The following is a 16,430-nucleotide window of genomic DNA, read 5'->3' on the forward strand; positions in this document are numbered from 1 at the left end:
ACTCCACACAGAAAGGACCTGAACCGCCCCACCTGGGGATCAAACCCAGGACCTGGAAGGCAACAGTTCTTGAGAGTTAAGTGCCTTGCTCAAGGGCCCAACAGTGGCAACGTGGCAGTAGTGGGGTTTGAACCAGTGACCTTTGGATTACTAGTCCATTACCTAAACCGCTAGGCCACAACAGTCCCCAGGTAATAAAACAGCTCGTAGTCTCCTATAACATCTCATTAGGTTGGAGAGTACAGAAGAAGACATTTGGACCGAACAAGGAATTTGGGAACATTCTTCTTTACAAAACCTCTCCAGATGGAATCCAGCTCCTATCTTGTACACTCTCCTATGTCTCACCCCACAGGTTTTCTATGAGGTTTGGATCATGGGACCGAGAAGGCCTTGGAAACTAGAGTTCAGTGTTCAGTAAAGCATGTGTTGTGTTGATCTGATCACTGGTCCTGTTAAACAAATCCACCAATTTTTCATTTTTACTTCATGGGCAGATCTGGTTTTTTATAAAGTCCATGATGCCATCTACCCTAACAAGCTTCCCAGGATCACAGACCCTCCACCATACTTTTTTTGTTGACTGACCATACTTAGTGTTTGTTGACTGTAGAACATGGTTACAGTCAAAGTCCCAGTAGCATTTGGTAAACTTTAGATGCTTTTTCCTAAAATGCCTTTCAAATAATCTTTCGGCATGTACAGTTGTGGTGAACATTATTTGCACCGTTGAATATTAAGTGCATGTATTGGAAATGTAACCTGTTCTTCTTGACTGTAGTTGAAAATATAACTTGTTCCTGACTGTATTGTCACCTCATCCAGGCTCACTTATATTAATTGTTTTTTACATATTGACACAGATATTACTTTTATAACTAGTTTTTGCATATTTCCTCAAAAACATTGTAGAACAAGGATAAGTGTCTGCATCAGTGGAGGGGGTTAGGGTTTAGGGTTAGGGGTTTGGAATAGGGTTGGGGGGGTGCTTGCCAGCACAACCTTTCTGCTAGCACAGACACATATAAGTTTGGTATAAAAGCTAGGTGTCCAAGATGGCACAGACCTCCCAGTTTAAAGGTGGCGGAATGATGATTTAAAGAGCTGATTGGTGAGGCTGTTCTTTCTACACTTTCTGCGATATGCTGCATTGTTCAGTATTATTATGGTCATTTATGTGCTGGATGGTCATTTACAGTATTTCGATTGCTTTTGCTTGTTTGGTAATAAACTATATACCCATAAAAACTTGAACATCGGCCTCATTATTCATTCCTGAAAGCTTCTGTCCTGTTTTGAGATTGTTTTCAGATAAGTAATAACATTTTCAGTTATCTGTTTTGCTCAAGTTAAACGATGCATCATGCAAAATGACACCTGGAATAAAAATCGCTTGTATTTACACATTCATATGTTTGAAACAAAGGACATAATGTGTTATATAAATATATGTAATATTATTTGAACCAGAGTAACAGTTTTATTCACAATATTTTATTACATTTTATACATATATTTATTTCCATATGCAGTATACATACTTTTTCATCATAAACTTGTCATGTATATGCAGATAAACTACGATCAACATCCTGAGAAATGTGGAATATAAAATAAATGCATTTTTTAGTGTCTACTTATCTTTACCCATTAAATGCTGCTTGGTATTTTTTCCTGGTGTTAGTAGAATTATGTAACACTTTGGCGCAAACAAGCACATCAGGAGGCCGAAGCTAGAAGCTAAAATGGCGAATATTTCGACGGCGGTGGTGAATTTACCAGGTGAGCTGACGTAGGCCGGCACAAACGCCAACCACACGGCACAAAAGATCAACATGCTAAAGGTGATGTATTTAGCCTCGTTGAAATTCCCGGGTAGTTTCCGAGCTAGAAAAGCTAAAACAAAGCACAAGCAGGCCAGGAGGCCGATGTAGCCCAGAACGCACCAGAACGCCAGGTCTGATCCCACACTGCAGTCCAGAATGACTTTGGAGTGCTGAGACTGTGTGTTCCTGTAGGGGAACGGCGGAGAGGCTATCAGCCACGTCGCACAGATGATCATCTGGACCAGAGTGCAGCTGAAGATGATGATTCTCTGCTGCATCGGCCCCAGCCATTTCATCACGTTGTTCCCGGGCTGGGTGGCTGTGAAGACAGCCAGGACCACCAGGGTTTTGCCGAGGATGCAGGAGATGCAGAGCGAGAATGTGATGCTAAACGCCGTGTGGCGCAGCATGCATGACCAGGACGTGGGCTTGCCGATGAAAATCAATGCACACAGGAAACAAAGAGTCAGCGAGAGCAGGATTAGGAAACTCAGCTCAGAGTTGTTCATGCGCACTATGGGGGTGTTTCTGTAGTACAGGAAGACTGCAAACACGGCTAACGTGGTGCATGCCCCCACTACAGAAATCACCGTCAGGGTTAAACCCATGGCATCATGGGAAAGAAACTCAACGATCTTTGGGACACACGCTGTTCCATTATCATTGGACCAGTAATCTTCAGGACAGTCCATGCAGTCTATTGAATCTGTGAACATTAAAAAAATATGTATAAATAAAATAATTAATGCAGCAAAACATGAACAATAGCTTTAGTACAGTTATGTTTTATGAATCCACCGACCTGTCTGATTACTAATCTTGCCACTGTCACATGGTACACAGTCAAAGCAGCACACAGGCTCCCCCTGACGGACAGCCTTCCTAAATCCTGGAGTGCAGCCGACACTACAAATGGATACTGGCACCTATTTCCCAAAAATCAAAAACAAGACGTCAGAAAAATTTTACGAAACTCTCCTTTTTCTCCTAATTTATCATAACCTGTTATTCAGCTTCTGTGGACCCTGATGGAGTATTTGCCCAACACGCGCTCCCTCCGATGTGTGCATGGCCCACCGACCCCTTTTTACTCCCCTGTACTTCTAGGGTTCTTTTAAGTCCCATCTTTTTCCACCCAGCAGACTTTAGTGACCAATTTTGTCAGCTGCACTGTCTGCACTGCCAATTGTGCCCTCTAGGTGGCACCCAGTCGACTGGTAGCAGAGCTGAGAGTCAAACTTAGCGAGTTCCCAGAATTCCGGCGCTGGTGTACTAGCAGAATACCCCACTTGCCCACCTGGGCAGGAAGATTTCTGTAGCTACGTTCACATGCAAGGATTTTCCCCAATGAGATTGAATTCACTGGGATTATAGACAAAGACTCAGGTGTTTTTAGGGTACCGGTAAGTACACGTTACCATGACAACCAGCATCACTTGGGTCTAGTCAGAGTAAAAAGAGCAGGACATTTACATGGTGTTCATTCTTATATTTATTAAATTATCTAAAGGATTTCCACCACATTCAACCGGATAATCATATTAGAGTTTGAAGCATTCAGAAATAATAATAATAATAATAATAATAATAATAATAATAATAATAATAATAATATATTCTTGGCCCCTCACATGGAGCAGCCTGGTGTAGTCAGCCGACGGTTCACTTTTGCCCAACTTACCTCCACTTGACCCTACAGAACTTCAATAGATGGTATCTCATGTACTGAACTACATTCTGAGAGCAGCTTGCCTCGCTTTTGTCTCCAGCCCACGTGATTCCAGAGTTGTAAATGACCAGCTCGCTGCCAGCCTCAAGAGCCCCATCATACATGCCTACTTTAACCAGCTCAATGTTCCCTGCCGTGCCCTTCTGCCAGTTGGTCAGGTCATAGGATGGGATCGTTTCACCGTTCGAGTCAAAGTTCACCGTCTCTCCTGAGATGGTAAAGGAGACCTCTTGGAGGTAATGCTGGAGCTGTGAGACCACACAAAATGAAATATTATGGACATGAAGACATGCTGTTAGTCAAAACAATTAATATATACAGTATATTTACAAAAATTATGGGTACCTGCCATGGGTAGATTTGAGTGCTTTCAGCACATGTGGAGTTAACAAATGGCCCATGTCCAGATTGGCAGGAGATTAGATTATGCAGCGAGTGAGCTATTGCGTACACGCCCTTATAGACATTATAGCTAATGCGAGGGCTGGATGTGTTCATGTAGGCCGAGTGTTCATTCCTGAGCACCTCATGCCCTTCACACATGGGCAGGTGAGAGCTGGTACTGAAGGAGGAGATGGGTGAGCACCCATACAGAGCACCCCACAGCTTATGCACCAGGGGGTTATCGGGGTACATCTGTGGGTTCACTGTTGTCAGATAGTCTCTCAGACCTGGAATGTGACCCTGCCGTATCGCAAACCCTATGGTGCCACCTAGGTAGGGGTAGAACTTACTTCCAGTAAACACTGAAGCTGTGACCCAGGCCTCGCTGGCAATCCACTGGATCCCTGTCACGTTCTGTTCCATGTAGTCTCTCAGAAAGGGCGTGAGCTCGCCCTCGGCCGAAAACACCACCACGACTCGAGCGCTGGAGCCGTTCATCACTCGGATGGTCTCCAGGGCCCTTCGGGTGTCGTACAGCAGGGGGATCATTTCCTGGTAGGCTACACATACGTTTGTACCTTTGAGCTCCGCCAGCAAGTCTTGGAGGGCAGATCGACCGTACTCGTGGTCGCCCCTCACCACACCGATCCACGTCCAGTTGAAATGCAGCAGCAGCTTGGCGATGGCTTTTACCTGGTACGCGTCGCTGGGTATGACCCTGAAGAATGTGGGGAATTCCTGTCTGTTGCTCAGGCAGGCGCAGGACGAGAAGTAGCTGATCTTTAAAAGAAAAGCAGAAACAAATCTTCGTCCAGGTCTTGTATGCACAGGAGAGTTCAGCCCAGTCGCACACAGACCTTACACAGACTTTTCATTTCATCATTATAGACAGAAACAAGAGAGCTTAATGAGGAATGTAAATAACTAATAATTTTAAAACATAAATACATATTTTTGTGTACCATTGGAATCCTAAACGGTTGCAAAATTCTAGAAACCACGATAGACTCAGTTGAGCCCGATTCCGCAATGATGGCCAACATCGGACTGGCATTAGAACACATCGGTCTGTCGGCTTCGTTCAGTCCGTTCATGACGGCCAAAGCCGCTCTCTGTGCCAATAGAGGGTACGCACAGGAGTCAAATATCTTATAGCCGAGCGTGTGGTTAGGTAACAGCACACTACTGTTATTAATTTCCTCCACTGCCAGTTTCATAACCAGAGCCCAGCGGAAAGCTCTGGGATCAAACCTGCTCAAAGGAAAATGCAAATCAGACACAAACATGAAACAACATGAATTATACAAGATATAAAACACAATTCTACGTAATCTTGACATTTACACACAGAACTGTTTCAATCTGCTATACAATAATCGTTCAGAACAATTTCAGTAGGACATTTTTACCCGTTGCACTTCACCGGTCCAGGCTTGTAGGTACAATTTAAATCTGGCATTTCCTTATTGTAATGCAGGGGGAAAATACCACCGATCACAAAGTCCCCGTCGGCCCTGAAGCCGGGTTCAAATTCATTCTGCAGAGTGCACTGAAGACTTAACGTCCCACCGAGCATCAATACAGAGAACAGAAGGAAGCACAGGGGCCGGACTGTCATCTTCAGCAACCCAAATCTGACTTACGATGATGGCAGGGGCTTTATTTTATACCGTACAGCGTCTGCCCCGTGGCCCTCATCACAACACCACAATCACATGGCGTCATGACATCACCAATACTGCCAATACGATTTTACACAATGTGCATGTCATTAAAACCACACGTCTGTTTCTTATGATGTGCATTTAAATATACAGTGTATCACAAAAGTGAGTACACCCCTCACATTTCTGCAGATATTTAAGTATATCTTTTCATGGGACAACACTGACAAAATGACACTTTGACACAATGAAAAGTAGTCTGTGTGCAGCTTATATAACAGTGTAAATTTATTCTTCCCTCAAAATAACTCAATATACAGCCATTAATGTCTAAACCACCGGCAACAAAAGTGAGTACACCCCTAAGAGACTACACCCCTAAATGTCCAAATTGAGCACTGCTTGTAATTTTCCCTTCAAAATGTCATGTGATTTGTTAGTGTTACTAGGTCTCAGGTGTGCATAGGAAGCAGGTGTGTTCAATTTAGTAGTACAGCTCTCACACTCTCTCATACTGGTCACTGAAAGTTCCAACATGGCACCTCATGGCAAAGAACTCTCTGAGGATCTTAAAAGACGAATTGTTGCGCTACATGAAGATGGCCAAGGCTACAAGAAGATTGCCAACACCCTGAAACTGAGCTGCAGCACAGTGGCCAAGATCATCCAGCGTTTTAAAAGAGCAGGGTCCACTCAGAACAGACCTCGCGTTGGTCGTCCAAAGAAGCTGAGTGCACGTGCTCAGCGTCACATCCAACTGCTGTCTTTGAAAGATAGGTGCAGGAGTGCTGTCAGCATTGCTGCAGAGATTGAAAAGGTGGGGGGTCAGCCTGTCAGTGCTCAGACCATACGCCGCACACTACATCAAATTGGTCTGCATGGCTGTCACCCCAGAAGGAAGCCTCTTCTGAAGTCTCTACACAAGAAAGCCCGCAAACAGTTTGCTGAAGACATGTCAACAAAGGACATGGATTACTGGAACCATGTCCTATGGTCTGATGAGACCAAGATTAATTTGTTTGGTTCAGATGGTCTCAAGCATGTGTGGCGGCAATCAGGTGAGGAGTACAAAGATAAGTGTGTCATGCCTACAGTCAAGCATGGTGGTGGGAATGCCATGGTCTGGGTCTGCATGAGTGCAGCAGGTGTTGGGGAGTTACATTTCATTGAGGGACACATTAACTCCAATATGTACTGTGAAATACTGAAGCAGAGCATGATCCCCTCCCTCCGGAAACTGGGTCGCAGGGCAGTGTTCCAGCATGATAATGACCCCAAACACACCTCTAAGACGACCACTGCTTTATTGAAGAGGCTGAGGGTAAAGGTGATGGACTGGCCAAGCATGTCTCCAGACCTAAACCCAATACAACATCTTTGGGGCATCCTGAAGCGGAAGGTGGAGGAGCGCAAAGTCTCGAATATCCGCCAGCTCCGTGATGTCGTCATGGAGGAGTGGAAAAGCATTCCAGTGGCAACCTGTGAAGCTCTGGTAAACTCCATGCCCAGGAGAGTTAAGGCAGTTCTGGGAAATAATGGTGGCCACACAAAATATTGACACTTTAGGAACTTTTACTAAGGGGTGTACTCACTTTTGTTGCCGGTGGTTTAGACATTAATGGCTGTATATTGAGTTATTTTGAGGGAAGAATAAATTTACACTGTTATATAAGCTGCACACAGACTACTTTTCATTGTGTCAAAGTGTCATTTTGTCAGTGTTGTCCCATGAAAAGATATACTTAAATATCTGCAGAAATGTGAGGGGTGTACTCACTTTTGTGATACACTGTATACATTATATTGACATGAGTTTTGTTTCAGCTTCAACAGGTGTACTAACCAATGATATTATTCCAGCTGTGAACCAACAGTTTAGGGAAGGCCATTTCCTCTTCCAGCATGCAAAACTGCAGGATCCAAACTAAGGGTTTTCTTGGTTAACCACCTCTGTTCATGTGTAATTAATTAATTTTTTTGGATTTTTATGTGATGTTAATGTGATGACAAGACTCATCAGTTCAAGTTTAATATTGAACACAGTCATGGACATATAAGTATCTCCAATTCACCTGACTGCACGTCGTTGTACTGTGGGAGGAAACTGAAGCTCCCGGAGGAAACCCACAGAGACAAGAAGAGAACATGCAAACTCCACACAGAAAGGACCTGAACCACCAAACCTGGGGATCAAACCCAGGACCTGGAAGGCAACAGTTCTACCCACTGAGCCCCCATGCCACCCTTGTCATGTTTAAAAAATACAAAAAAAAATATGCTATTAAATACTGTCGCCTCACAGCAAGAAGGTCCTGGGTTCGATCCCCAGGCGGGACGGTCCGGGTCCTTTCTGTGTGCAGTTTGCATGTTCTCCCCCTGTCTGTGTTGGTTTCCTACGGGCGCTCCGGTTTCCTCCCACAGTCCAAAAACATGGTCAGGTTAATTAGAGACACTAAATTGCCCTATAGGTGAATGGGTGTGTGTGTGTGTGTGTCTGCCCTGCGATGGACTGGCGTCCCGTCCAGGGTGTTACTGTGTGCCTTGCGCCCATTGAAAAACTGGGATAAGCTCTAGCACCAAACCCCCCCAACCCCCCCCCAACCCCAATGAAACCACCAGTTAGTGCAGACGGGGGTTAACAGCCCACCGTTTCCCAAAAATCACTGACAATACTGGATTCTCCTTCATGATATGGGCTGATATCTTTGAGAACCGGCTCCAGTTTGGGCATAGCCATCTTTCTGACCACAAATCCTATCGTCCCACCGAATGAACATCTCTGGAGTGGACAGGCCGTTGGCTATCACCCAGGCGATCCACTGGATTCCTGTGATGTTCTGTTTCACTATTTCGCTCTTTAAAGGAGAAATGTCCTTCTCTGGTGAGAACGCGAGAATCGCTTTTACTGTCGACTGTTTTATCAGCTTAACAGCTTCTAGAAATTTACTTTGAGGATAAGTGCGAGAAATCGTGCCCACAAATGCGATGCAGATCCCGTGTGCCTCCACCTCCTTTATGAAAGCCGATATGCCATTTCTTCCATAATCGTTGTCAGACTGTAAAACTCCGATCCACGTCCATCCGAACTGTTTGACAAGGAAAGCCAAAGCCTTCACTTGGTGGTAATCACTTGGTATTGTGCGGAAAAATGTCGGATATTTATTTTTGTCACTTAAACAAGCGCACGTTGAAAAGTAGCTCACCTATACAGATAAAATAATCACATAAATATAATCTACAGCAATATTTGAATACATTTCTTGTGGAGAATGGTTTTATTTTATTACTGTGGGTATTCTGAACGGTCCAAGTGCCCTAGCCAATTTCATATGTCACATGACTTGGGATTTTAGTTTCTGCAACTGTCCATTTACCTGTGACCAAAACCTAATAAAACAAAAAGTAATTTTTAAAATAAAAATGAACCCCTTAATTTAAGACTTTGTTAATAAAACAGCTCTTAGTCTCCTATAACATCTCATTAGGTTGGAGAGTACAGAAGAAGACATTTGGACCAAACAAGGAATTTAGGACCATTCCTTTTTACAAAACCTCTCCAGATAGAATCCACGTCCTCTCTTGTACACTCTCCTATATCTCACCCCACAGGTTTTCTATGGAGTTTGGATCATGGGACCGAGAAGGCCTTGGAAACTAGAGTTTAGTGCTTAGTAAAGCACATGTTGTATTGATCTGATCACTGGTCCTGTTAAAAAATCCACCAATTATTCATTTTTACTTCATGGGCAGATCTGGTTTTTTATAAAGTCCATGACGCCATCTACCCTAACAAGCTTCCCAGGATCACAGACCCTCCACCATACTTTTTTTTACTTCACAGACAATACTGGGTGTTTGTTGACTGCAGAACATGGTTACAGTCAAAGTCGTAGTAGCATTTAGTAAACTTTAGGTGTTTTTTCCTAAAACGCCTTTCAAATAATCTTTCGGCATGTACAGTTGTGGTGAACGTTATTTGCACTGTTGAATATTAAGTGCATGTATTGGAAATGTAACCTGTTCCTCTTGACTGTAGTTGAAAATATAACTTGTTCCTGACTGTATTGTCACCTCATCCAGGCTCACTTATATGAATTGTTTTTTACATATTGACACAGATATTACTTTTATTACTAGTTTTTGCAAATTTCCGCAAAAACATTGTACAGTAGAACAAGGAAAAATGTCTGCATCAGTGGAGGAGGGTTAGGGTTTAGGGTTAGGGGTTTGGAATAGGGTTGGGGGGGTGCTGGCCCGCACAACCTTTCTGCTGGCACAGACACATATAACTTTGGTATAAAAGCTAGGTGTCCAAGATGGCATGGGCCTCCCAGTTTAAAAGTGGCGGAATGATGATTTAAAGAGCTGATTGGTGAGGCTGTTCTTTCTACACTTTGTGCGATATGCTGCATTGTTCAGTATTATTATGGTCATTTATGTGCTGGATGGTCATTTACAGTATTTTGATTGCTTTTGCTTGTTTGGTAATAAACAATATACCTATAAAACCTTAAACATCGGCCTCATTATTCATTCCTGAAAGCTTCTGTCCTGTTTTGAGATAAGTAATAACATTTTCAGATATCTGTTTTTGCTCAAGTTAAACGATGCATCATGCAAAATAACTCCTGGAATAAAGAATGCTTGGATTTATGAACAGATAGGTTTGAAACAAAGGACATAATGTGTTATACAAATATATGTAATACTATTTGAACCAGAATCACAATTTTATTCACAATAATACATTTTATACATAAATTTATTTCCATATGCAGTATACATACTTTTTCATCATAAACTTGTCATGTATATGCAGATCAACTACGATCAACATCCTGAAAAATGTGGAATATTAAATAAATGCATTTTTTATTGTGTCTACTTTTCTTTACCCATTAAATGCTGCTTGGTATTTTTTCCTGGTGTTAGTAGAATTATGTAACACTTTGGCGCGAACAAGCACATCAGAAGGCCGAAGCTAGAAGCTAAAATGGCGAATATTTCGACGGCGGTGGTGAATTTACCAGGTGAGCTGACGTAGGCCGGCACAAACGCCAACCACACGGCACAAAAGATCAACATGCTAAAGGTGATGTATTTCGCCTCGTTGAAATTCCCGGGTAGTTTCCGAGCTAGGAAAGCTAAAACGAAGCACAAGCAGGCCAGGAGGCCGATGTAGCCCAGAACACACCAGAACGCCAGGTCTGATCCCACACTGCAGTCCAGAATGACTTTGGAGCGCTGAGACTGTGTGTTCCTATAGGGGAATGGCGGAGAGGCTATCAGCCACGCCGCACAGATGATCATCTGGACCAGAGTGCAGCTGAAGATGATGATTCTCTGCTGCGTCGGCCCCAGCCATTTCATCACGTTGTTCCCGGGCTGGGTGGCTGTGAAGACAGCCAGGACCACCAGGGTTTTGCCGAGGATGCAGGAGATGCAGAGCGAGAATGTGATGCTAAACGCCGTGTGGCGCAGCATGCATGACCAGGACGTGGGCTCACCGATGAAAATCAACGCACACAGAAAACAAAGGGTCAGCGAGAGCAGGATTAGGAAACTCAGCTCTGAATTGTTCATGCGCACTATGGGGGTGTTTCTGTAGTACAGGAAGACTGCAAACACGGCTAACGTGGTGCATGCTCCCACTACAGAAATCACCGTCAGGGTTAAACCCATGGCATCATGGGAAAGAAACTCAACGATTTTTGGGACACACGCTGTTCCATTATCATTGGACCAGTAATCTTCAGGACAGTCCATGCAGTCTATTGAATCTGTGAACATTAAAAAATATGTATAATAAAATAATTAATGCAGCAAGACATGAAGAACAATAGCTTTAGTACAGTTATGTTTTATGAATCCACCGACCTGTCTGATTACTAATCTTGCCACTGTCACATGGTACACAGTCAAAGCAGCACACAGGCTCCCCCTGACGGACAGCCTTCCTAAATCCTGGAGTGCAGCCGACACTACAAATGGATACTGGCACCTATTTCCCAAAAATCAACAAGAAGACATCAGTAAAACTCTACAAAACTCTCCCTTTTTCTCCTAATTTATCATAACCTGGGTTTCAGCTTCTGTGGCCCTTGATGGCGTCTGAGGAGGGTATATTTGCCCAACACGCACCCCCCACTCCCCCCCCCCCCCCCGACCCCTTTTTACTCCCCTGTACTTCTAGGGTTCTTTTCAGTCCCATCTTTTCCCACTCAGCAGAGTTTAGTGACCAATTTTGTCAGCTGCACTATCTGCACTGCCAATTGTGCCCTCTAGGTGGCACCCAGTCGACTGGTAGCAGAGCTGAGAGTCAAACTTGGCAAGTTCCCAGAATTCCGGCGCTGGTGTACTAGCAGAATACCCCACTGGCCCACCTGGGCAGGAAGATTTCTGTAGCTACGTTCACATGCAAGGATTTTCCCCAATCAGATTGAATTCACTGGGATTATAGACGAAGACTCAGGTGTTTTTAGGGTACCGGTAAGTACACGTTACCATGACAACCAGCATCACCCGGGTCCAGTCAGTCAGAGTAAAAGGAGCAGCAGGACGTTACCTAAAATTTTAAATGGCTTTATCATGATGGCATTTTCAAATGCACATGCGCAGAATGTCGTTAAATGTTCCAAATGGGATGTAATGTTATATACAGGTGTTTACATGGTGTTTGTTCTTTTATTTAATCAATTATTTAAATGATTCCCACCACGTTCAATCAGATAATCAGATTCATCTGTAGTGAGGTGTCAACATGGACGTGTTCTATTCTGATTGAAATTTGTTGTGACTTTTAAAGCATGTACTTTGCTTTAAATTAACAGCTTGAAGTATTCAGAAATAATAATAATTAAAAAAAAATATATATATATATAATATTAATAATAATAATAATAATAATAATATTAATAATAATAATAATAATATTAATAATAATAATAATATATTCTTGGCCCCTCACATGGAGCAGCCTGGTGTATTCAGCCGACGGTTCACTTTTGCCCAACTTACCTCCACTTGACCCTACAGAACTTCAATAGATGGTATCTCATGTACTGAACTACATTCTGAGAACAGCTTGCCTCGCTTTTGTCTCCAGCCCACGTGATTCCAGAGTTGGAAATGACCAGCTCGCTGCCAGCCTCAAGAGCCCCATCATACATGCCTACTTTAACCAGCTCAATGTTCCCGGCCGTGCCCTTCTGCCAGTTGATCAGGTCGTAGGACGGGATCGTTTCACCATTCGAGTCAAAGTTCACCGTCTCTCCTGAGATGGTAAAGGAGACCTCTTGGAGGTAATGCTGGAGCTGTGAGACAACACAAAATGAAATAATATGGACATGACGACATGCTGTTAGTCAAAACAATTAATATATACAATATATTTACTAAAATTATGGGTACCTGCCATGGGTAGATTTTAGTGCTTTCAGCACATGTGGTGTTAACAAACGGCCCATGCCCAGCTTGGCAGGAGATGAGATTATGCAGTGAGTGAGCTATTGCGTACACGCCCTTATAGACATTATAGCCAATGCGAGGGCTGGATGTGTTCATGTAGGCCGAGTGTTCATTCCTGAGCACCTCATGCCCTTCACACGTGGGCAAGTGAGAGCTGGTACTGAAGGAGGAGATTGGTGAGCACCCATACAGAGTACCCCACAGCTCATGCACCAGGGGGTTATCGGGGTATGTCTGTGGGTTCACCGTTGTCAGATAGTCTCTCAGACCTGGAATGTGACCCTGCTTTATCGCAAACCCTATGGTGCCACCTAGGTAGGGGTAGAACTTACTTCCAGTAAACACTGAAGATGTGACCCAGGCCTCGCTGGCAATCCACTGGATCCCTGTCATGTTCTGTTCCATGTAGTCTCTCAGAAAGGGCGTGAGCTCGCCCTCGGCCGAAAACCCCACCACAACCCGAGCGCTGGAGCCGTTCATCACTCGCATGATCTCCAGGGCCCTTCGGGTGTTGTACAGCAGGGGAATCATTTCCTGGTAGGCTACACATACGTTTGTACCTTTAAGCTCCGCCAGCAAGTCTTGGAGGGCAGATCGACCGTACTCGTGGTCGCCCCTCACCACACCAATCCACGTCCAGTTGAAGTGCAGCAGCAGCTTGGCGATGGCTTTTACCTGGTAGGCGTCGCTGGGTATGACCCTGAAGAACGTGGGGAATTCTTGTCTGTTGCTCAGGCAGGCGCAGGACGAGAAGTAGCTGATCTTTAAAAGAAAAGCAGAAGCAAATTTTTTTGAGCGATGTCAAGGTCTTTAATGCACAGGAGAGTTCAGCCCAGTCACACACAGACCTCACACAGACTTTTCATTTCATTATTATAGACAGAAATAAGAGAGCTTAATGAAGAATGTAAATAACTAGTAATTATTAAAACATAAATACATATTTTTTGTATTTTTTCTATTTGTGTACCATTGGAATCCTAAATGGTTGCAAAATTCTAGAAACCACAATTGACTCAGCTGAGCCCGATTCCGCAATGATGGCCAACATCGGACTGGCATTAGAACACATCGGTCTGTTGGCTTCGTTCAGTCCGTTCATGACGGCCATAGCCGCTCTCTGTGCCGTTAGAGGGTACGCACAGGAGTCAAACATCTTATAGCCAAGCGTGTGGTTAGGTAACAGCATACCACTGTTATTAATTTCCTCCACTGCCAATTTCATAATTAGAGCCCAGCGAAAAGTTCTGGAATCAAACCTGCTCAAAGGAAAATGCAAATCAGACACAAACAAACATGAAACAACATGAATTATACAAGATATAAAACACAATCCTACGTATTCTTCACATTTACACACAGAACTGTTTCAATCTGCTATACAATAATCGTTCAGTACAATTTCAGTAGGACGTTTTTACCCGTTGCACTTCACCGGTCCAGGCTTGTAGGTACAATTTAAATCTGGCATCTCCTGATTGTAATGAAAGGGGAAACTACCACCGATCACAAAGTCCCCGTCGGCCCTGAAGCCGGGTTCGAATTCATTCTGCAGAGTGCACTGAAGACTTAACGTCCCACCGAGCATCAATACAGAGAACAGAAGGAAGCACAGGGGCCGGACTGTCATCTTCAGCAACTCAAGTCTGATTTACGATGATGGCAGGGGCTTTATTTTATACCGTACAGCGTCTGCCCCGTGGCCCTCATCACAACACCACAATCACATGGCGTCATGACATCACCAATACTGCCAATACGATTTTACACAATGTGCATGTCATTAAAACCACACGTCTGTTTGTTATGATGTGCATTTAAATATATACATTATATAGACAAAAGTGTGGTTGAATTCACATGTTTTGGATTCAACATGTATAATACACCAATAATATAATTCCAGCTGTGCACCAACAGTTTAGGGAAGGCCATTTCCTCTTCCAGCATGCAAAACTGCAGGATCCAAACTGAGGCTTTTCTTGGTTAGCCACATCTGTCCATGTTTAATTAATTAATTTATTTGGATTTTAATGTGATGTTTTACACTTTTGGTTCCATTCGTGACAGGACAGGTAGTTACTGCTCACATAAGATTCATCAGTTCAAGTTTAATATTGAACACAGTCATGGACAATTTAGTATCTCCAATTCATCTACAATTCATCTTTGTACTGTGGGAGGAAACTGGAGCTCCCGATGGAAACCCACAGAGACATGGAGAGAACATGCAAACTCCATACAGAATGGACCTGCACCGCCTCACCTGGGGATCAAACCCAGGACCTGGAAGGCAACAGTTCTACCCACTGAGCCCCCATGCCACCCTTGGTCATGTTTAAAAAATACTAAAGAAATAAATACTATTAATTTGGTGACTTTAACATAGGCAGCTCAGTGGGTAGCACTGTCGCCTCACAGCAAGAAGGTCCTGGGTTCGATCCCCAGGCGGGGCGGTCCGGGTCCTTTCTGTGTGCAGTTTGCATGTTCTTCCCGTGTCTGTGTGGGTTTCCTCCCACAGTCCAAAAACATGCAGTCAGGTTAATTGGAGACACTGAATTGCCCTATAGGTGAATGGGTGTGTGTGTGTGTGGAGTGTGTGTGTGTGTGTGCCCTGCGATGGACTGGCGTCCTGTCCAGGGTGTTACTGTGTGCCTTGCGCCCATTGAAAAGCTGGGATAGGCTTCAGCACCAACCCCCCCCCCCCCCCACACCCTAATTGGATAAGCGGTTAAGAAAGTGAGTGAGTGACTTTAACAATAAAAAATCAGCCATATGCAAAACACCACGTTTAATTTTCTACATTTCTACATAAAAATTGTGCAGTAAATTATGAAAAAATCCATCTCTAGGTTTGATGCCTCTAAAATAAACATACAGTTTGACAGGGGTGTCTTGTTTACACTTTCTAACCATTTTAAACAATCATTGTCACCTTAAATAAGATATAGAATATTGTTTGTATTCGTGTTTTAGTTCGTTTTTAGTAATCAGACATTTATTAGTAAATATTATGAAATAAATACATTATGAGGAGACACAGCCGTCAGTTTATTCATTGTTCAGTAGCTTATATGAAACTACTGAACACTGGACCTATAGAAACCAGGAATGCCTGGATTCACTGTCAGGGCAAGAACTGAGAGGTTCATAAAATTAGAGCTTTAATTAACCAGCATGTAAGAGGTAAATGGATGGAGAGAAAAATAGGATCACAGTTGGAGATTTTTCTGCAATTTTATGCTGCCTTCATCCCAACAAACTGTGTGTGTGTTTGAAAAGCTAGCTCTCTCTCTACATAGACGCATTTTACATCATCTTATGCACGCTCCCGAGAAGGAGGCTGTTTGAAATCCTAGA

The 16,430-nt window shown here is 43.5% G+C and overlaps 2 protein-coding genes across 2 annotated transcripts; both read right to left on the reverse strand.

Annotated features, from left to right (window-relative positions):
* Positions 1 to 1,633: 1,633 nt before the first annotated feature.
* LOC134323413 (extracellular calcium-sensing receptor-like) lies at positions 1,634 to 5,485 on the reverse strand. Its single transcript, XM_063004941.1, has 6 exons — positions 5,349 to 5,485; positions 4,902 to 5,190; positions 3,901 to 4,719; positions 3,579 to 3,803; positions 2,629 to 2,752; positions 1,634 to 2,532 (listed from the first exon to the last, which is right to left on the reverse strand). Exons 1-6 carry the CDS (start codon positions 5,396 to 5,398, stop codon positions 1,634 to 1,636), a joined length of 2,406 nt encoding a protein of 801 aa, XP_062861011.1. The 5' UTR covers positions 5,399 to 5,485.
* Positions 5,486 to 10,484: 4,999 nt separating this feature from the next.
* LOC134322905 (extracellular calcium-sensing receptor-like) lies at positions 10,485 to 14,628 on the reverse strand. The gene is made up of 6 exons (XM_063004318.1): positions 14,492 to 14,628; positions 14,041 to 14,329; positions 13,014 to 13,832; positions 12,692 to 12,916; positions 11,481 to 11,604; positions 10,485 to 11,383 (listed from the first exon to the last, which is right to left on the reverse strand). Exons 1-6 carry the CDS (start codon positions 14,539 to 14,541, stop codon positions 10,485 to 10,487), a joined length of 2,406 nt encoding a protein of 801 aa, XP_062860388.1. The 5' UTR covers positions 14,542 to 14,628.
* Between the last annotated feature and the right edge of the window lie 1,802 nt (positions 14,629 to 16,430).

Source organism: Trichomycterus rosablanca, chromosome 11 (assembly GCF_030014385.1).
Source record: "Trichomycterus rosablanca isolate fTriRos1 chromosome 11, fTriRos1.hap1, whole genome shotgun sequence".
In the NCBI taxonomy this organism is placed as follows: Eukaryota; Metazoa; Chordata; class Actinopteri; order Siluriformes; family Trichomycteridae; genus Trichomycterus; species Trichomycterus rosablanca.

Coding starts and splice junctions, on each gene's coding strand:
- LOC134323413 (XM_063004941.1), bottom strand. CDS start 5,398: ATGCCAGATTTAAATTGTACCTACAAGCCTGGACCGGTGAAGTGCAAC. Junction 4,720..4,901: donor AACCGTTTAGGATTCCAATG/GTACACAAAAAT, acceptor TTTCTTTTAAAG/ATCAGCTACTTCTCGTCCTG. Junction 2,533..2,628: donor CAAGATTAGTAATCAGACAG/GTCGGTGGATTC, acceptor TAATGTTCACAG/ATTCAATAGACTGCATGGAC.
- LOC134322905 (XM_063004318.1), bottom strand. CDS start 14,541: ATGCCAGATTTAAATTGTACCTACAAGCCTGGACCGGTGAAGTGCAAC. Junction 14,330..14,491: donor GGACCGGTGAAGTGCAACGG/GTAAAAACGTCC, acceptor TCCTTTGAGCAG/GTTTGATTCCAGAACTTTTC. Junction 11,605..12,691: donor GGGCTGGAGACAAAAGCGAG/GCAAGCTGTTCT, acceptor TTTGGGAAATAG/GTGCCAGTATCCATTTGTAG.